The sequence below is a fragment of the Bubalus kerabau genome, chromosome 1 (genome assembly GCF_029407905.1).
Source record: "Bubalus kerabau isolate K-KA32 ecotype Philippines breed swamp buffalo chromosome 1, PCC_UOA_SB_1v2, whole genome shotgun sequence".
NCBI lineage: Eukaryota > Metazoa > Chordata > Mammalia > Artiodactyla > Bovidae > Bubalus > Bubalus kerabau.
The window spans coordinates 61329716-61351110 of record NC_073624.1 but is presented as its reverse complement, the minus strand read 5'-3'; the positions used below and the strand labels follow the sequence as shown (position 1 = coordinate 61351110).

The window sequence follows — 21395 nt, the reverse complement described above, 5'->3', positions numbered from 1 at the left end:
AAAGAACCCTAACTGATGCATCTAGTGATCTTGTACTGTTTGTTGAAACTTAAATCAGTAATTGACTGTTCCAAAATTCAGTTATAGTGCTTCAACTCTAAGCAAAGAGAGCATTATGGATTAGCAGATTATTTTTTATAATCAACACAAAATCTAATTTTATGGCCCTAATTTGGAACCATAACTAAAGAAGCCCAGCCACTAGAAGTTCTAATCACTCCTGGTTTTAATATTCCTGAATTTACAACTCAGGGCTTCCCAGGTGGTATAGTGGTAAAGAATCTGCCTGCCAATGCAGGTGATACAAGAGACTTGGGTTTGATCCCTGGGTCAGGCAGATCCCATGGAGGAAGAAATAGCAAGCCACTCCAGTATTCTTGCCTGGAGTATTCCATGGACAGAGGAGCCTGATGGGCTATAACCCATGGGGTGGCAGAGTCAGACATGACTGAGGGACTGAGCACAGTGCAGAGCTCCTAAATACTATTGTATTAACTATGTTACCAATTGAAATGATTTTCCCTATTTTGTAGCATTTTAGTCAAATCAATCCTATTTGCTTTTTTGAGGAAAAGTATATGTAAGCCAATTTATTTCAGAGACCTTCTCAGTTCTTTTAAATTGTTCCATGCTAAAATCTTCCTCATAAAGAGTAAATCCCTTTTTGATTCTGACCCTCTTCTTATGAGGTCATATTTTGACCCCAAGTCTTCAAAAGAAGACTTCAGTCTTTTAGCATATTTACATTTTAGGATTTTTTTCTTTTAAATATTTTGAGGTTATTGCAGTGAAAACATCATCTAGGTTGCCTTTTCATGCTTCTTTTAAAATTCACTTTGCTTTAAGACAAGAAATCATAGTGGTTAGACGTAGAAGGATCTTGATTAGAGCTGTGGTTCTGCTGCTGACTAGCTATATGACCAAGGTCAAGTTACTTATGCTCTCTTAAGTTTTACTTTCTTCATTTGTAAAATGGGTGATCTTGGGGAAGATTTTATGAAATGCCTATAAAATGCTTAACATTTGGCACAGAGTAAGCAGTCAATATGGAGAAGGCAATGGCAACCCACTCCAGTACTCTTGCCTGGAAAATCCCATGGATGGAGGAGCCTGGTAGGCTGCAGTCCATGGGGTCACTAGGAGTCGGACACAACTGAGCAGCTTCACTTTCACTTTTCACTTTCATGCATTGGAGAAGGAAATGGCAACCCACTCTAGTGATCTTGTCTGGAGAATCCCAGGGATGGGGGAGCCTGGTGGGCTGCCGTCTGTGGGGTCGCACAGAGTCGGACACGACTGAAGCGACTTAGCTGCAGCAGCAGCAGCAGCAAGCAGTCAATAAGGGCTTCCCTGATGTCTCAGATGGTAAAGAATCTGCCTGCAGTGCGGGAGACCTGGGTTTGATCCCTGGGTTGGCAGGATGCCCTGGAGGAGTGCACAGAAGCCCACTCCAGTATCCTTGCCTGGAGAATCCCCATGGATCGAAGAACCTGGCAGGCTACAGTCCACAAAGAGCGACTAAGCACAGTATATGCAGTTAGTAAATGCTAGCCATTATTATTACTACTACTTCTATTCTCTCTTCCACTTTAAGCACTCTGGGATATTCTGTTTTGTCATATTAGAATAATTTTTGGTGCTTTTGATAGATTTTTGTCTATCAAACTACACATTTTTTTCTGTCTTTTCTCTTAGATCTTATAAGTTGTATATTTTATTCTCAGCAATATTCTTTGTTAGGATTCTTGGATATGACTTAACCTACTTTTCATCTCCTTCTGAAATGTACATAATATTGTTGAGAACTCAGAATATACTTTGAGAGATCTACTAGATGAGGAATAAATATGGCACTTTATCATTCCAGTCTTATGATTGTTATCATGCCCTTCAAAGTTGCATTACATCTTTCCATAAGTGTTCTGCTGCACTGTGGATGTTAAGGCATTTTCAGATATATTTAACATCAATCTGTCCCTATAAGCATTGCATACATGCTGCATGCATGCTAAGTTGCTTCTGTCGTACCTGACTGTCTGTGACCCTATGGACTGAAGCCCGCCTCTCCTCTGTCTGTGGGATTTCCCAGGCAAGAATACTGGAGTGGGTTGCCATGGCCTTCTCCAGGGGATCTTCTCAACCCAGGGATTGAACCCGTGTCTCCTCTGGCTCCTGCATTGCAGGCGGATTCTTTTCTGTTGATCCACCGGGGAAGCCCTTTTAAGTATTGAGTAACTTATGAAAAGAAGTAGGTCACATGTTCTCTAATGGGAACTATAGGGAGAGAGATTGCATTCAGATGATTGTACTTTGGACTTCAGTACTATTGTGGCAATAAAACAGTATGTTTTTTTTTTGGAATTATTTTTTGAAATTGAAATGTTGTTGCTGTACAATATTATGTAAGTAACAGGTGTACAATATAGTGATTTACAGCTTTGAAAGGTTCTAGTCCATTTATGTGCATGCTTAGTTGCTCAGTTGTGTCCGACTCTTTGTGACCCTTTGGACTGTAGCCCTCTAGGCTCCTTTGTCCATGGAATTTTTCAGGCAAGAATATTGGAATGGTTGCTGTTTGCTTCTCCAGGGGATCTTCCAGACCCAAGGATTGAATCCGTGTCTCCTGTATCTCCTGCATTGCAGGTGGATTCTTTATCTACTAAGCCCTGGGGAAGCCCTACTTCATTTATAGTCATTATAAAATATTGGTTTTATTTTCTGTGCTGTACAATATATCTTTGTAGCTTATTTTATTTTAAATTAAAAAAATTATTGGAGTATCGTTGATTTACAATGTTGTGTTAATTTCAGGTATACATCAACAATCTTGGTTTGTAGTTTTCTTCTCTTGTGTTGTACTATCCTTGTCTGGTTTTGTATCAGGGTAATGCTGGCCTTGTAAAATCAGTGTGTAAGTGTCCCGTTCTCTTCAGTTTTTTGAAATAATTTGAGAAGGATTGGTGTTAATTCTTTAAACTTCTGGCAGGAATTTACCACTGAAACCATCTAGTCCTGGACTTTTCTTTATCAGGAAGTTTTTGATTACTTATTCATTTTCTTACTTGTTACTAGTATGTTTGTATTTTCTATTTCTTTATGGTATTTCACTATTGGTAGGTTGTGTATTACTAGCAATTTATCCACTTCTTCTAGGTTATTCAGTTGTTGGCATATAATTGTTCACAGCGGTTTCTTATGATTCTTTGTGTTTCTGTGGTATCAGTTGTCTCCTCCTTCATTTCTTTAATATGTGAGTCATTCTCTATTTTTTATTCATCTAGCTAAAAGTTTGTCATTTTTTTGAATCTTAAAAAACAGCTTTTGTTTTAGTTGAGATTTTCTATTGTCTTTATGGTCTCTATTTTATTTATTTTCCCTCTGATCCTTGTTATTTCATCAACTAACTTTGATCTTAGGATTTTTGTTCTTCTATTTCCTTGAGGTGTGAAGTTAGATAGTTTATTTGAGATCTTTGTTCTTATGGTGGACATTTTCACTATAAACCTTCTCTTAAAACTACTTTTGCTGAATCCTGTAAGTTTTGGTATGCTGTGTTTTCATTTGTATTAAGATACTTTTTGACTTCCCTTTTGATTTCTTTTTAAATTAATAATCTTAAAAACTGCTCAAATGTATTTTTGGCCATTGAACCTATAATCATATTTTTTATCATTTGATTTATGGATAAGTTAAATTATATTCCTAGATTTCCTAGTATTAAATCATCCTTTTATTCCTGAGGAGACAACATAATTACAGTACACTATACCTCCAATATATTATTAGATCAGTGAATTAGTGTTTTATTTAGAATGTTTGCATTTGTATTTGTAAAAAGATTTCTTTATGTTTTTAAGTACAGTCATTTTTTCAGGTTTTGTTATCAAAGCTGTAATAGTTTTAGAATATTATTTCAGAAGCTATCTATCTTTCTCTGTAGGTAGAAATTTAACAAATGACATAGGAATTTTCAGTTCATTGAGATTTGAAATATTAACTTTTAATAATATCATTTAAGATTGACACTTGTGGGAAGTAGGTTTTTGGATATCTGAGTTTCTTTCATCATTATTGCTGTGTTGAGGTTTTTTTGCTTTTGTATTTTTGAGTTAGCTTCTGTATTTCCATCACCAGTGATCAGTGATAATGTGCATCTTTTCATCTGCTCACTGACTATTTGTGTTATCTTCTTTGGAGAGATGTCTATTCAAACCCTTTGTTCATTTTTTTAAAATTTATTTTTTTATTGAAGGATAAATGCTTTACAGAATTTTGTTGTTTTCTGTCAAATCTCAATATGACTCAGCCATACATATACATATATCCCCTCCCTTTTGAACCTTACTCCCCTCTCCCTCCCCATCCCACCTCTCTAGGTTGATACAGAGCCCATGTTTGAGTTTCCTGAGCCATACTACAAATTCCTGTTGGCTATCTATTTCACATGTGGTAATGTAAGTTTCCATGTTACTCTTTCCATACATCTTACCCTCTCCTCCCCTCTCCCCATGTCCATAAGTCTATTCTCTATGTCTGATTCTCCATTGCTGCCCTGCGAGTAGGTTCTTCAGTACCATTCTTCTAGATTCTATATATATATATGTTAGAATATGATATTTATCTTTCTCTTTCTGACTCACTTCACTCTATAATATATAATGAGGTTCATTCACCTCATCAGAACTGACTCAAATGCATTCCTTTTTATGGCTGAGTAATATTCCATTGTATATATGTACCACAACTTCTTTATCCATTTGTTTGTCGATGGACATCTAGGTTGCTTCCATGTTCTCAGTTCAGTTCTGTTCAGTCGCTCAGTCATGTCTGACTTTGCGACCCCATGAACCACAGCACGCCAGGCCTCCCTGTCCATCACCGACTTCTGGAGTTTACCCAAACTCATGTCCATTAGTCAGTGATGCCATCTAACCATCTCATCCTCTGTTGTCCCCTTCTCCTCCTGCCTTCAGTCTTTCCCAATGCAGGGTCTTTTCAAATGAGTGAGCTCTTTGCATCAGGTGGCCATGTTCTAGCTATTGTAAATAGTACTGCAATGAACAATGAGATAAATGTGTCTTTTTTCAATTTTGGTTTCCTCAGGTAAACCCTTTGTTCATTTTTTAATGGAATTTTTTCATTATTGTTTATTTTTATTATTTTATTATTTTTTATTATTGTGACTGTTCTTTATATATTCTGAATATAATTCCTTTATCAGATATATGATTTGCAAATATTTTGTTCCATTCTGTCAGCTGTCTTTATTGTTTTGATGATATCATTTGAGGTTTTTAATTTTGATGAATTTAAATTTATCTGCTTTTTCTTTTGTTGGTGTTCTTTTGGTGTCATATCTAAGAAAGCATTGTTTAACTCAAGGTTGTGAATATTTACTTCTATATTTTCTCCTAAGTATTTTATAATTTTAGCTTTTACATTTGGGTCCATAATTCATTTTGAGTTAACTATTTGTATATAATGTGATATATGGTTCCCTCTTTTTTCTTTTGCACATGGATCTCTAATCATCCAAGCACTCTTTGTTTGAAAGGGTATTCTATTTTCTATCCTTCAAGTTAGTCTTTACATGGGTTTTTGCTTTAGTACTCTATCAGAGTCTTTGATTTTTCATTTAATATAAAAGGAGTTTAACTCATTTACATGTATTATTGTTGATTTAGTTAGTTTTACTTTTGAAGTATTTAGATTTTCTGATATTTGTGTTTTTTTTTTTTGTTTTATTGTTGTCACTGAATGTGTAACCTTTAAAAAGGTTACTGCCTTTCCTTTAGGTTTATAGAATAGATATTTGTGTATATTTTATTTCTTTTTGCCAATAGTAAGAAACCCTCAATAATATTAATTTTGTAAACCACATATACCAATGATTATTACTTGAGAGTCATATTTCAAGTTGCATTAAGTGTAAATATATAATTCATAAGTATAAATGCAGATAATCGTGTTACAAAAATTTTTAAGGACAATGAAATATGATGGCAGATATTCAGAGGACTTGATCTGAAACTGAAATGTCTTATATTAATGTATAATAATAATGATAAACATGTTAGACATACAGTGTAATTGTCTTAATAGCTATTTTTTACTTGTCCTTGTTTAGTAGTTTGTTTTTACTTCTGGAATATCATTCAATGTTTGAAACATGTATACTACCGAGGCCCAAAAAATACATATATCAAGATAATGTTGTTTAACATCACCAGAATTCTCCAGTAAAATGAAGTTCAGGCTCTTAAAATGTATTTTCCTATTTTCACACTTTATCATAGGAAGCATATTCTTTGATTGAGAAGACCGAAGCAGAACAAAGTATACAATATTCATATCAGAAATATGTGGAAACTGCCCAAAGAAAGAAAAGCAGGGTCCCTCCTCCACCCATCCTGCTATCCCGAACTTACCGTTCTGTGACATTAAAACCTGCCCCATTTGTTTCTGATGTTAAGGTATGTTGTCTATTTTGATCTTTACCTCAAGGAAAGCATCAAAGGTACTTCAATAACTGTAATGATTGATAGTTTTATTGCTTTTAGCACTTGGATAATCTTATTTATAAACCCTGAACACTGAGATTAGTATTTTAATATCTTAACCAAACTTAGTTTCTTCATGACCCTTTTGCCTTTATGCTATTTCCCCTTTGGCTCCATATAGCTTTGCTACACCCAAATATATAATAAGGAGAAATAAGAGAGAAGCATTTCTCTCGAAGTACCTTTATCACTGTAACAGTCATACACTATATACTAGAGTGCTCAGTATCAAGAAGGTTTCATTAAAATAGAGTCAGACACTTGAAGGGGATAAAAGTTACTCTGAGAACCAATGTTGAAGACAAGAAAATTGAGGGGTGGTGAATTTAGAGGCTCTTTCTGAAGTTCTTCTGAGTAAATGAGGATTGTTTTAATAAAAGGCTTCCCTGATAGCTCAGTTGGTAAAGAATCCACCTGTAATGCAGGAGACCTTGGTTCAATTCCTGGGTCAGGAAGATCTGCTGGAGAAGGGACAGGCTACCCACTTCAGTATTCCTGGGCTTCCCTTGTGACTGAGCTGGTAAAGAATCTGCCTGCAGTGTGGGAGACCTGGGTTCGATCCCTGGGTTAGGAAGATCCCCTGGAGAAGGCAACGGCTACCCACTCCAGTGTTCTGGTCTGAAGAATTCCATGGACTGTATAATCCATGTAGTCACAAACAGTCAGACTAAATTTTTATTAAAAGAGTCTTTTAATGAAAGCAAACAATAATTCCATTCATATTATAAGTCATAACTCTATGTGTTTATTGAAGCTCTTTCTCCCAGCCCCAGTGCCTTGGAATTAGTCTGTGTGTGACTATATCTTGAGGTTTAGTTTCCTCACAAGCATTTGGTTCCATCTAATTCATATTTTAAATATTACATTTTCCTCTTTTGGGTGATGAACACATGCTCTTTGATGTTGTATAAAAAACAAAGTTGTTTCTTTGATTATCCTTAGGATGTTCTGTTTGAACTTACACTGACTTGATACAGTGGAAAGGGCATGGGCTTTGAAGTGAGATAAACACAGACATAAAATTCTTGCTCTAGCACAGCAGTATGACCTTAGGAAATCTAAATATACTTTCTGAACCTTTCTTAAATTTGTTTTTTTACTTTTTCATTTGTAAAATGTTTCGGCTGTGAAAACTAAATGAGATATTATATCATATTCTCAGCACGTTGACCAAGGTCCCTACATTTCTTGTATTAACCTTATGTAATAAGGTTTGCTAAAATTAGTTAATGGGGTTATACTCTGTGATTATATTATCTGATGATTTTTTTTTTTCATAAATTCTGTTCAGTGATCATTATTGAGTGTGTGTTATCTGTTAAGCTCTATGTGAGGTAAAGTATAGAAGTAAACACAAATAAAGCATGATTCCATTTTTTGAGGAGTTTTAGACTAAAGGGCAGAGAAGGCAATGGCACCCCACTCCAGCACTCTTGCCTGGAAAATCCCATGGACGGAGAAGCCTGGTGGGCCGCAGTCCATGGGGTCGCTAAGAGTTGGACACAACTGAGCAACTTCCCTTTCACTTTTCACTTTCATTCATTAGAGAAGGAAATGGCAACCCACTCCAGTATTCTTGCCTGGAGAATCCCAGGGACGGGGGAGCCTGGTGGGCTGCCAGACGTCTATGGGGTTGCACAGAGTTGGACACAACTGAAGCGACTTAGCAGCAGCAGCAGCAGCAGACTAATGGGAGGTGGACATCAGTGAGAAGTAATACCACCTTCCTAATGCCTTATAATTGAACGAATAGTAACAACATTCATCTTATACCCAACTGTGCTATGATAAATGCATTATTGCAATTTCTAGCAGTATTAAAATTCAACTTTGGGTCTGGGGGATCTGTTTTAAGAATAAGGTTCATTGGCTTTAGAAATTCAGGATAGAACTAAGACTGGATAATTTCCCAAGAGTTTTTGTTTGTTTTTATGTAAATATTTTGATTTATTTAACCAGGTTCTTATTTTTTAATGTATCTCAAATTAGTGACTAGTTTATTTCATAATGTTAAGAATAGGAAGACATAAGAACCCCATCTTGACCTGCAGCTGTAAGACTTGTTACTCAGCACATGATGTGAAGTTGATGTATGTTCAATGTTGGGAGAGTTGCATGCTGCTGGAAATGACACCTTCTGTTACCTACTCCTTAGCACTAGATGGTGCTGTGGGCTTAAATACATTTTCTAGTTTGTGATTTCAGCCATCTTTTGTTTTACCAAAATCCTCTTGTTAAGGCATTCATTGCATTAACATCTGTTTTAATAGTTAAAAATATTAATGCTGTTTATAAAATTTTACTTTCAAAGTTAGTGGTGATTTTTCCATTGTGTCCTTACTCTTACATAGATTCTAAGGACTTACTCTTCTTATATAAACTAAGATGTTTTCATCTGGGTAGCAAAATAGAAATATAAAGCCTGCTTGTAAAAATGCTTTTAGAGAAAACTTACTCTTCAAAATCTGTAGAACTTCAAAATATGTAGAGCTTCACTTAGAGCAATAATGATCCAGGTCATAAAACAGAACATTTCTTCCTTTTTTACCTCTATGGCACTTTTTTTACATGAAAAGTCAAGGAAAGTTAGTTTCTAAGTTTTTTTCTGAGAGTCATGCTGAGTTTTTTTTTTTCCTCTTCTCCTGGCCTCCATCTTCCAAGTTCCTTCAGTGTGTTTTTCGTCCTTGAAGTTCTACCTTTCCTAGTGCTCTTTAATCACCTGAGAAATTTTCTTTAAAAACACAAAAGTTCGGCTATTTTGCACTAGGTATTCATATTCACTGAGGGGGACAGGCTTGGGTAGATGTAATTTTTTTTTTTTAATGGTTGATTATGTACAAACTGTATTTTAAAAAACAATCCTGTTGCATAGTCAGAGTGGAGAACTATTTGTGCAGACAATACACAATTAGTATTTTTCTGTTGACCCAGAGGGAGAAATAGCAGGCGGAGCTGTAAGAGGCAGCTGCTTCTGAGACAATTACATTCCCCGCCCCCTACCCTTTTTTTCTAGTTTTAGAAGTTGAGATGTTGTGAGGTGGGGCCTTTGGGGAAAAGGGAATGAAATGCCACATTGATGACGACCCCTACATCACCTACCCCTGGACAGTATACCTCCTAATGATGCTTTTTTCCTAGGTATCACCTCTCCCCCTTTCCCTACAGTGAGAATAATTCATGATGATGAGGAATCTCCATTATTTTGACGTTTTGGCAAAAAGACCATTATTGTCTAACCATTTAGTCAAGTTTTAAGTTTGCTTTTTTTCTGTGCAATTTGCATTTTGCTTTTGGTTTATATCTGTATTTAATAATTATCAAAGGAATACAATGTTTCAGAAAATTTATAGACCAGAGGAAAAAATATTACCCATAATCTTACCATTTTATCACCCAAACTCTACTGTTCTTATTTAGAAACGTTTTATTCTAGGCTTTTTCATATGCACTTTTACATTTTATTTAAAACACTACAATTTAGAGCCTTGGTTCTTTTACCACTTACTTTTTGTCACTTATTATTAAATAAAATGTGAAAATCATTTCCGTGTTGGTCTTTTTGTCATCAAGATGAGCTCATCTTTGGAGTCACTCTCTGCCACTGTCTGAACACTGCTTAACACATAGGAACTGCTCACTTCATAAGATCTAAAAGTAATTAATAATGAATAATATTTTAGTCTTGGTCCCAGATAAACTATATTTGTATTTTTAAGAAGTGTAAACCTAAGTATCTTTGTAAACTGAGGTTTCATATTTTAAAACTTGAATAGTTATATTTTTGTATAGAAAAGTATTCCTTTTGCCACATCATGATAAAAGAAATCAAATGCTGTGTAAACTGACTAGAGATGACAGGCTCATCTCTCTCCTTGGCAGGTCTGCTGGTACTGCATTTTGGGTCGCAAAGCAGAAGGAAGCTATGGAAAAGTAAGACTAAACAATAATCATCTTCCAAACTCAGGAGAAGCGGTATGTTGAATTGAAAAAACCTTTGAATGTCAGGAAGTCTTACCAAAAGTCTCATTAATTACAACTGAGTGTTGCTGTTTTTTTTTTTTTTCCTTTATGTAATCACTGTTTCAGTGAATTTCTCTTGATTTCAACTTGAGTCATAACTAAAATCTTACAGTAAATGGAAAGTTTTTTTTTTAACCTATAACGATCCCTTAATTATATTAAAAAAACCCCTTACTTTGATTTTCCATGTATAACTTGAAATATGTTTTTGTTAATAGATACCAGCAGATGGCAAAAGTGTTTTTGAGGTAAAAGGTTTAGAAACCAATGAAAAATACGTCTTTGCAGTTGCGGCTTACTGTTCTAAAGGAAAGCTGATTGGTGATGCTATTGGCGAGACAACTAAACCAATTCTGGTTTACCCACCTCTTTCTGCTGTTACTACTCGGATGTTATTGACGCAGGTAGATGAGGTTTCTCCTAATTTTTTCCTCTATTTTTTATACTGTTAACCAATTACTAAGTAATTTCTGATGAAAAAACAGTCACAGCAGATATTCTGAAGCTCCTGTAATACATATTTTCCTTGACCACAGTTTAGTCTCCTAAAATATAAATCATTATTTCTCTCACTCATGAGTTTGTTTTATATAATAACATTTTTTTTCCTGCAGTAAATAACATTTAAATGCAACATATACTGATTTTAGAATTTTGGAAATAAATGTTGCCTGTTTTCCTGTCAACCAGTAGCAGTTCTTAACCTGAAGCAGTTTGGGCCCCCAGGGAACATATATCATTGTCTGGAGACATTTTTGGTGGTCACCATCTAGAGGAGTGCTACTAACATCTGGAAGGTAGAGGCCAGGGATGCTGATAAGCACACTACAATGCAAAGGACAGCATTTCCTCCCCTCAACAAAGTGTTATCTGGTCCAAAATGTCAATAGTGCCATGGCTGAGAAGCCGTAATCCAGAGATATCCTTTTCTTTGCAGGCATATGTATACATTGTTGTTTAGTTGCTAAGTTGCGTCCAACTGTTTTGCAACCCCATGGACTGTAGCCCACCAGGCTCCTCTGTCCACGGGATTTTACAGGCTAGAATACTGGTGTGGGTTGCCATTTCCATCTCCAGGGGATCTTCCCCACCCAGGGTTCAAACACATGTCTCCTGCATTGGCAGGAGGATTCTTTACCACTGAACCACTTAGAAAGCCTGTATGTATACAAATATACATATATATATGTCTACATACAACATGTGTGTAGACAAATATACACGTGTGTAAATTTATGAATAATATATAATTTTAGTCATAGTGTACATATTATTTTACATCTGATTGTTATTTACTACATAATTGACTTTTTTCCATTCCATTAAAGTATTGTTTCAAAACATAATTTTTAACATTTGTATGGTATTGCATCTTAAAAATGTCATAATGTAGTATATATATATGTGTGTGTATATACTGGACTACTACTCAGTCATAAAAAAAGAATGAAATAATGCCATTTGCAGCAACATGGATAGACCTAGAGATCATCATACTTAAGTGAAGTAAGTCAGAAAGAGAAAGACAAATACCATATGATATCACTTATATGTGGAATCTAAAATATGACATATGTGAACCTGTTTGTGAAACAAAAGTAGAGACTCACAGACATAGAAAACAAACTTATGGTTACCTAAGGGGAAAGGGAGTGGAGGAAGGATCAGTTAAGAGTTTGGGATTAACAGATATAAACTACTGTATGTAAAATAGTTAAACAGTAAGGTTCTACTGTATAGCACAGGGAACTATATTCAATATTGTGTAATAAACCATAATGGAAAAGACTATGAAAAAGAATATGTGTCTATATAACTGAATCACTGTACACCAGAATTGTACACCAGAATTGCTGTACACCAGAATCTAATATAACATTGTAAATAATTATTCTTTCAATAAAAAATATATATCAGTTGTTTTACAATATTGTGTAAGTTTCAGGTGTACAGCAACATGATTTTTATACATATGTATGTATTTTTTCAGATTACTTTCCATTGTAAGTTATTTTAAGATATTGAATATAGTTCTTTGTGCTATACAGTAAATATTAATATTTGATGATTGTTTATTTTCTGTATAGTAGTTCATATCCATTAATCCCACACACCTGATTTATCCCTTTCCTCCTCCTTTTCTCCTATGGTAGCCATGTTTGTTTTCAATGTCTGTGGGTCTGTTTCTGTTTTGTAGATGAGTTCATTTGCATTGTATTTTAGATACTACATGTAAGTGATACATAGTATTTGTCTTTCTCTGCCTGAGTTGCTTTACTTACTATGATATTCTCTAGGCCCATCCATGTTGCAGCAAATGGCAATGTTTTGTTCTTCTTTATGGCTGAGTAATATTCTGTTTGCATGTGTGTGTGTGTGTGTGTGTGTACCTCACATCTTAAACCAATCATCTGTTGTTGGGCACTTGGGTTGTTTCCGTGTCTTAGCTATTATAAGTAGTGCTGCAATGAAGATTGGAGTCCATGAATCTTTTCAAATTATACTTTTCTCCACATATATGCCCAGGAATGGGGTTGTTGGATCATAAACTAGTTCTATTTTTAGTTTTTTAAGGAACTTCCATCCAGTTCCCCTAGTGGCTGTACCAATTTACATTCCTATCAACACTGTAGGAAGGTTCCCTCTTTCTTCACACCCTTTCCGGCGTTTATTGTTAGTAGACTTTTGATGATGGCCATTCCGACATGGCCATCAATGAGATGGCCATACAATGAGATGATACCTCATTGTAGTTTTGATTTGTATTTCTCTAATAATTGGTGATATTGAGCATCTTTCACTGCATCTATAATTATTTTCTTTGGATTGGTTTATAGAAGTGAATTTTCTGGGTTCATAGAGACAGACCTGAGTTTAAGATGCAGATCCTCACACTAGCTGTGTGATATTAGTCAATTAACCTTCGTCTATGAAGTGGAATAATAATAGTAGTTACCTCCCAGAACTGTTATGAGTATTAAATGGAATTATGCTTGTCAAACATTTAACCATAGCACTTACCCCACAGTAGGCATTTAATGAATATTATTGTGGTTCTTAGTTATGGATATACTTGTGAACTGACATTTTTGCTGAAATAATTGCCTGACTTAAATAAAACATGTCACCAGTGAATGGGATTCTAGAAAAAAATGACTCATTGACCCAAGTCTCAAGCATATAATTTTAAGTTTATTGTTGGCTTTTCCAAATTTTATCCCATTTCTATTGTGCTATTTTTCCTCTTAATAGTTGATTAGTATTATAGGCTAAAGTCTAACTGGAATTTTATATTATCGTATTTTTCAAAGAAAATTAAATTGAGAGAATTGCTAGGATTTGTCTAGCATTCGTTTAGCATGTCATTTGGGTTCATGGTTTTCTGATGTTTTGATTTCTTTGGAATCTAATATATTTCCTAATTTGCAGTGATGGAGTTATTTCAAAGTAAGGCACCGAATATTTCATCAAGGCCTAATTTTTCTCCAGGGAGTGGTTTGACTCTTGGGCTTCATTTGGCATAACTTTCATTGAAAGTTAATAAAACGAAGTCCTAGCTATACTGCTAGGATAATGAGAAGTGTCATAAAGTAATGGCCTGTGTTTCTTTACTGATACTGTATTTGCAGTACTGTAGTTCATTTATGACAGTCTAAAATCATTCTCTCTCATAATGTTAAGTTGAATAAGCAAAATTTCCTCCATTTAAAATTTGAGTTTAAGCTTTTAAATTTTAGCAGGAAAATGTACCTTTCTTTTGGAACTGAGATGAAAAGCTGCTGTTTTTTGTAAGAGTGGCTAGCTTTTAGTTTCAAGATAATTCTGTTCTTTAAAAAATATTATCATAAATATTTTATAGTAAAATATGGAGTTACTTTGCTAAATGTTTATGAATAACTTGGCTTAGAGTTTTTGGTTGTACTTTTTACTAAACATTATTTTATAAATAAAAAGTCTATAAAGTCAGGTAAATCTCTACTAGATTTTTATCTTACTGTAGAAAACTATAATAATTTAGGCTATCTGGAAAATTTTTTGAGGAACCTTTATGAATTATATATTGTCTACATTTATTTTCCAATTTCATTCCCTTTATAGCCTCATTTCTTTTTATTATTCCCTTTTAAGTTGGGAATGACTAGATAATGTGATATAAAATATAGACAATTAGAAATCTGTGAGCAGGATTGTAGGATTTTAGGCAAATTGCTTGGTCTTAATTTCCCTATCTGTAAAACGGATACAAGACCAAATGCCACATACTGCTGGATTATTGAACTACTAAATCAAATAGCAAGTGGGCACCATGACTTGTTGAAATGAGAAAGTGAGGAATATCATTTATTAAAAAACTGTTGCCTGACAGACATTTTAACATTTATTATTCCATTGATTACAGTAACTCTAAAGATAGAGGTGGTAGTATTACTTTCAAGTTCAGGAAACAGATGAATTTAGCCCTTCCTCTGTCAATCTCATTTTATTCCAGAGTGAGTATCTTAGGGAGGTTAAGTAATTTACCCAAGGTTACTCCAATACTTGGGCCACCTGATGTGAAGAGCTGACTCATTGGAAAAGACCCTGATGCTGGGAAAGATTGAGGGCAGGAAGAGAAGGGGATGACAGAGGATGAGATGGTTGGATGGCATCACTGACTCAATGGGCATGGGTTTGGGTGAACTCCGGGAGTTGGTGATGGACAGGGAGGCCTGGTGTGCTGTGGTTCATGGGGTTGCAGAGTCGGACATGACTGAGCGACTGAACTGAACTAAACTCTGGTGGTAGATGATAAGCCTGCCATTTGAACCAGCTCATGCCTTTCAACTGCTCTGTCCAGGTTCCCAGGAAATCATGTGTTCACCATCTAACATGTGCGAAGTTCATCTAGAGCTTACATCTCTCCCATCTCTTCTCTTCCTAGGTTGGTGTACTCCATAGGTCGTCATGATCTGTGGGAGCAGTAGAGTTTGATGTTGGGTTGGGAATCACAATGGTGGCAGGAAACTGAAATTTGTACATTTTTTCCAATTCATATATGAATTCATTGAAACCCTTTTATTAATAGAGGTTCCCCTTTTGTCTATGACCATTAAAAAGTATAGAGCTACCAGGTAAAATGTAGTCATCCCCATTTTTTAAGTTTATAAGAAGTTTCAACTCTTCTTTTCCCTCTTTGAACAAACAAAAATTCAATGTTTGTTTTGTGCCAGGTTCTATGTTAGGTATCATCTCTTTTTCATTTGAACTGTGTGTTTTTGTTTTTTTTTTTTTAAATCAGTCTCATCACCACAACAGTAATCCTCATTCTAGTTGATTTTTGACTTATGGTTTCAGTAGGACCCCGATTGCAAGAAAGCCTCCCTTGGGGAAATGCAGCCAGGCCCTGGGAAGGCTGCAAAGTTCAGGCAGCTGTAAGCCTCATACCTCTGATACTCTCTATACACTTGCTTTCTTTTTCCCTCTTTAAATATTGATTTTCCTTTCCATCTCTGGAGGGAATATGGCAGCCCCTTGAATGTTTTTGTGTATTTCTCAATTTCAGCCATATTCTGGGACTGTTTAGCTATGACCTAATCTTGATTCCAAATTTCTGGGAAAGAGACCTGCACTGGTTCACCCAATGTAAGAGTCTGATCTCATTTTTAATGTTTGGCCACTGACTTGTTTTTAAATCTCACCCATCTTTGTTCCTTTGGCCCCATATCTGAGCAGGCTACTAAGGAGGTCTCTGACTTCACCTTTTCCTTTGGTTCCTGCAGGAAATTTAAAGGTCCCAGCCAGCAGGAACTGTGCCCAGTCCAGCCACTAACAAAGCCCAACCTATTCCTTCTGCTCTGCCCAGGAAAACCTGGACCTGCCTGTGCCTGCCCATGGGACTCTCCCTGGGAGTCCCTTGTGTGAACAATAAACTTTCTCTCAGATCCTCCTGGTGCAAGTAATGTCTTCAACCTTAACACCTGAAGCAGACTGTGTGTGTGTGTATGTATGGGGTCCATCTTGCTTTGCTGTGGACCCAGTTTGGGTCAGGCACTCACACTGGGCCAGTCAATTGTGTTATTTTGTAGCATACCTCCTGGGTGTTCTCTTCTGTACAGAGAGGGAAATTATCAGGAAAAGCAGAATTTTAAGTTCATTTAACACATTATTATTGAGTGCTTACTCTGTGCCCGGCATTGCTGTAGGCTAGTGATTGTAAAACTTGAGCCTGAATCAGAATGATCTGGAGTGCTGGCCTAAAGAGATTGCTGCCCCCACTGACAGAGTATATGGTTCACTTGGTGTGGGATAGGACCTGTTAAGTCTGCATGTATAACAAGTTCATAGGTGAGGCAGATGCTGATGGTTCAGGGACCATACTTTGAGAACCACTGTTCTAAGTGAAGTGAGCAAAATGCCATGGTAGGAGGTAGGTAATAGACAATGAACATAGTAAAGAAATAGATTGCCTATTAATAGTATGTTAGAAGGTAAGTCCTGTGGAAAGATAGTGTAGAGTACAGTCAGAGGAATTGGAAATGTGAAGTGGGATAAATGTGAAGAAGGTAAATTACAGTGTTACAGTGTTAAGTAAGCTGAACAGAGAAAATGTCATCTGGAAGATGAGATGTGAACAGACATTTGAAGGAGGTGAGGGAGCAGCTCTGGAGAAAGAAGATTCCACAGAAGGAGCTAGAAGAAAAGCCTGAAGGATTCCAGAACTGTACTTGGTATAACATAAATAGCAAGGAGACCAGAATGACTAGATTAGAGGGGCCTGAAGGATTGCTTAGGGAGGTAAAAGGTGAGCGGATGGGGGGAAAGTAGATCGTGCTAAGAATTCCAGACCAATGTAGTAAGTATGGCTTTTACTGTGAGTGAAATGGACAGCCACTGGAGAGAGTTTGATGTAATAGGACAACGTAACTGACTTCTGTTTCAAGGCTCACCCTGGCTGCTGTGTTGTGCACACACCATAAGGAGTGAGTGTAGAAGCAGAGGGAGCTGTTGAATACCTCCCGCTGTCATCCAACCAGAGGTGGGAGTGGCTTGGCCAGGGTGATGGTAGTTGATGTGATGAGAAGTGGCCAGATTCTGGATATATTTTGAAGGAGGAGTTAACAAGTATTCCTGTTGGAAATAATTTATAGAGAAAAATAGGAGATGCCTTGAAGGTGTTTAGCCAACTGACTAGAAGGACAGACTCGGACCACAGCTGAGCTGGGGATGGCTGTGGGTGGTGCAGAGAAAGATAAAAAATTCAGTTGGGGGCATGTTAAGGTCAGATGTTTATTAGATATTCAGAGAGAATTGTTGAGTAGTCAGTTAGACACGTGGATCTGGAGTTGGGGAGAGAGGTCTGGGCAGCAGAGGGAATTGAGAGTAGTTGTGTGACAACTATAGCCGTGGGGCTGGATAATAGCAGCAAGGACATGAGTGCTGAGGAGAGGAGAGGTCAGAAGACTGAGCCCTGGGGAACGCCAGTATCATGAGACTGAAGAGAAGAGGAGGAGCTTGCCAAGGTGCTGCAAAGGAATGTATTAGTTTGGCCAAAATGTTTGTTCCATAGCATCTTATGGAAAAACCTACATAAACATTTTGGGATCTGGTTCCCTGACCAGGGATCGAATCCGGGCCCCCTGCATTGGGAGTGTGGAGTCTTAGCCATTGGACCACCAGGGAAGTCCCTCTTTTAATGCTTATTTCTCATTTTAACCTCACCCCCTCTAAAGTCTATTCTGCACATGACTACTACTTAACCATCTTTGAACCTGCGAATATCAAGCACTCCTCTGTTAACTCACACAAACTCATGAATTTATAAACCTTTAATTTTATCATGGCATTTTTTTCTTGTTTTGCAATGTCCACTGACTGAACAAATAATATTATTTTTATGTTTTCACCCTTTTTATAAAAAGTTAAATATAGTTGATTTAGTGTTGTGCCAATTTCTGCTGTACAGCAAAGTGACTCAGAAATAACTATTTTTGAAAAGCTATATTTTAAAAGGAAAGAACATTCAATTATAGTTTCACCAACTCCCTTACACATCATCTGTTATCATTTTCCATGGTGAATCTTAGAATTATAATGGTGTTTTAATGACCACTTAGTCCCACTTTTTTGCCCAATGTGGCCCAGAGAAGGGACCTCATCTATCACATTAAGTCTTGATTCTACTTTTTCATTTTATTTATTTTTTACTGAGTATTTGGCTCTGTACAAATTATTCTACTTGTCAATACCCCAGTTTCCTTATCTGGAAAACAAGGACACTCATAGAGCTCACTTCACAGAACTGTAATGAAGAGTCAATGGAATAATGCATGTGAAATGCTTGGTCCAGGACCTGATATCTTTAAATACTTCCATCTGATTTTCAGGGCTTCCCAGGTGGCTCAGTGGTGAAGAATCTGCCCCCCAGTGCAGGAGATGTGGGTTCAACCCCTGGGTCAGGAAGATTCCCTGGAGAAGGAAATGGCAACCCACGCCAGTATTCTTGCCTGGGAAATCTCATAGAAAGAGGTACCTGGTGTGCTACAGTCCATGGAGTCACAAAGATTTGGACATGACTGAGCCAACACACACACACACATCTGATTTTCAAGACTTTCTGAAATCCTGTCTCACTTTACCTGTCCAATCATACTGCCTGTGCTGTGCTTAGTTGCTTCAGTCATGTTGACTCTTTGCAATCCCAACAGACTGCAGCCCGCAAGGCTCCTTTGTCCATTTTTCCTTCTGGCAAGAATACTGGAGTGGGTTGCCATGTTCTCCTCCAGGGGATCTTCCCAACCCAGGGACTGAATCCAGGTCCCCCTCATTGCAGGCAGATTCTTTACCAACTAAGCCACCAGGAAAGCCCACCATACTGCCTGAGTGAGTGAAAGTCACTCAGTCACATCTGACTCTTTGTGACCCCAAGGGCTATACAGTCCATGGAATTCTCCAGGCCAGAATACTGGAGTGGGTAGCCGTTTCCTTCTCCAGGAGATCTTCCCAACCCAGGGTCAAAGCCAGGTCTCCTGCATTGCAGGTGGATTCTTTACCAACTGAGCCACAAGGGAAGTCCTACTTTTCTTCAAATTCTGACCTGTCTTTCCAGTCTCAAATGCCCTGTGGCAATTTCCTTCACAGGACCTTTTTCAGATTCCATCTAAGCTGTGCCCATTTGAACCTTAGCCCTGTCTTAGGGTTTACATCAAGCCCTGATTCCTCCTTGAAGTCTTCATTTCTCCTTTTTTAAGTCTCCACAGTTATGATGTGATTGTTTGCAATTTTTCTGTAATTTCATGTGTTTTACCACTGTAACTTGATTACAGTTTCATGGAGTATGAAATTGTTTTAAGCTTTGAAGAATCTAGATTTACAGTGCTTAGCACCAAGTAGAAAGTTCATAAAAGTTTACTGGTTGGTTGATTATGAGTATTGACTTGGCAGATTTTAAAAGTTCTGGCCCTGTAAGCTATTCCCTTGTGTGGAATATAGTCCAGTAACATGTCATTTACATACTTAATGAATTTATTTATACTTAATATCCTACCTGCTTCCACTGAGAATTTGAAGCAGCATATAACTCGTGTGGTATGATTTCATATTGCTACACATATTTGGATAGAGTGATTTTTAAAGATACAGTTAAAGAAATATATCCCACCAAAAGAAATAGGTAAGTTGATGATTTTTTCTTGCAAGCTTCTAGGTTTTTTCAGTGAAATCAGTTATTTTACCAACTGGTGAATGTGTGAAACTTAAAACACATTATGTTGTTTTAATCCTTATTCTTTTCAGCTCTGAAGCCTTTGTTGCAAAAAAAGCTCTGAAAGCGTCAGTCAGAACCAGAGAAGAATGAAGTATATTTCATATTTTGGGTTTGGGAAATCTGATTGTTTCTCTTGGAACAGATTGTTCATTATAACAGTGTCTGTAATAAATGGAGTGCACTGCCGAGATAGATGGAAATGAAATTAATTTGGCTCAGATGTGATCTTTGTTTTGCTTATGAGAATTTGAAACATCCTTACAGAGTTTCAAATTTCCATGCAATTTAGAAATAAAAGAGATTTCAAAATGTGTCTTTCTCCCTTGCCATGGCCCTGTAGAACAGAACAGCCAATGTGAATAACTTTGTAGGAAATTAGAGTGTGATTGGACCTTCTCAGAATTCTTGTTGAAAGTATACACTCCCCAAATTCAAGTAATGCCTAAGAGAATGTGCTTTCTGTTGCAGGTCGCCTATCAGACTGGTAACTATGATCTGGCTAAGAAAGTTTTCTCACCAGTCTGGGATTATTTTGTTGCTTCACCACCTCAGGGTGACCAATCCATTATTTGTTTAAGCAATATAATGACTATTACACAGAGAAGGTAATTAGAAATGTTCTTTTAAAATATTAATTTGCTTATTGAAAAGACAGGTGTTAGCTCTGAAGCCTGGAGTTAATTTATTTTCAAGTTCATGTTGAGATGGTATATGTAAAACTACTTCCAACAAGTAAAGCGTAGATATTCTGAAGGTTTGGGTCCTTCTTAGAACTTTCTTTGTTAGAATCAGAAAAAACACTGGAAACATATGGGTACATTCTGAATATAAGCTAATGAGGTTATGAGGAAGAAAACCCCAAATACTAACCAAGGTAGTGTCAGTTTTACTAGAAAACACAAATACGTATTGGGGACCTTTATCACAGAGAAAGGTCAGGTTGAGATTAAGGTTAGGGTCTGGTGGGTGAGCTCTTAGGATAAGAAGGCTTCTCCTTTGCTTGAAGAGGCACCCAGGATTAGGCCATCAACTGCAAATAGGTCTGTAGAAGCCATAGAAAGCTACAGGCTACC

General features: G+C 36.7%; 1 protein-coding gene across 2 annotated transcripts in view; it reads left to right on the top strand.

Moving 5' to 3' along the window:
• CFAP54 (cilia and flagella associated protein 54) overlaps positions 1-21395 on the top strand; it is a 309026-nt gene that overhangs the window by 66788 nt on the left and 220843 nt on the right. For both annotated transcript variants that reach the window (XM_055576675.1, XM_055576666.1), the window contains exons 20-23: positions 6297-6473; positions 10440-10532; positions 10799-10984; positions 20791-20927. In XM_055576675.1, coding sequence (XP_055432650.1) covers positions 6297-6473; positions 10440-10532; positions 10799-10984; positions 20791-20927 — 593 coding nt within the window. The remainder of the gene's footprint in view (positions 1-6296; positions 6474-10439; positions 10533-10798; positions 10985-20790; positions 20928-21395) is intronic.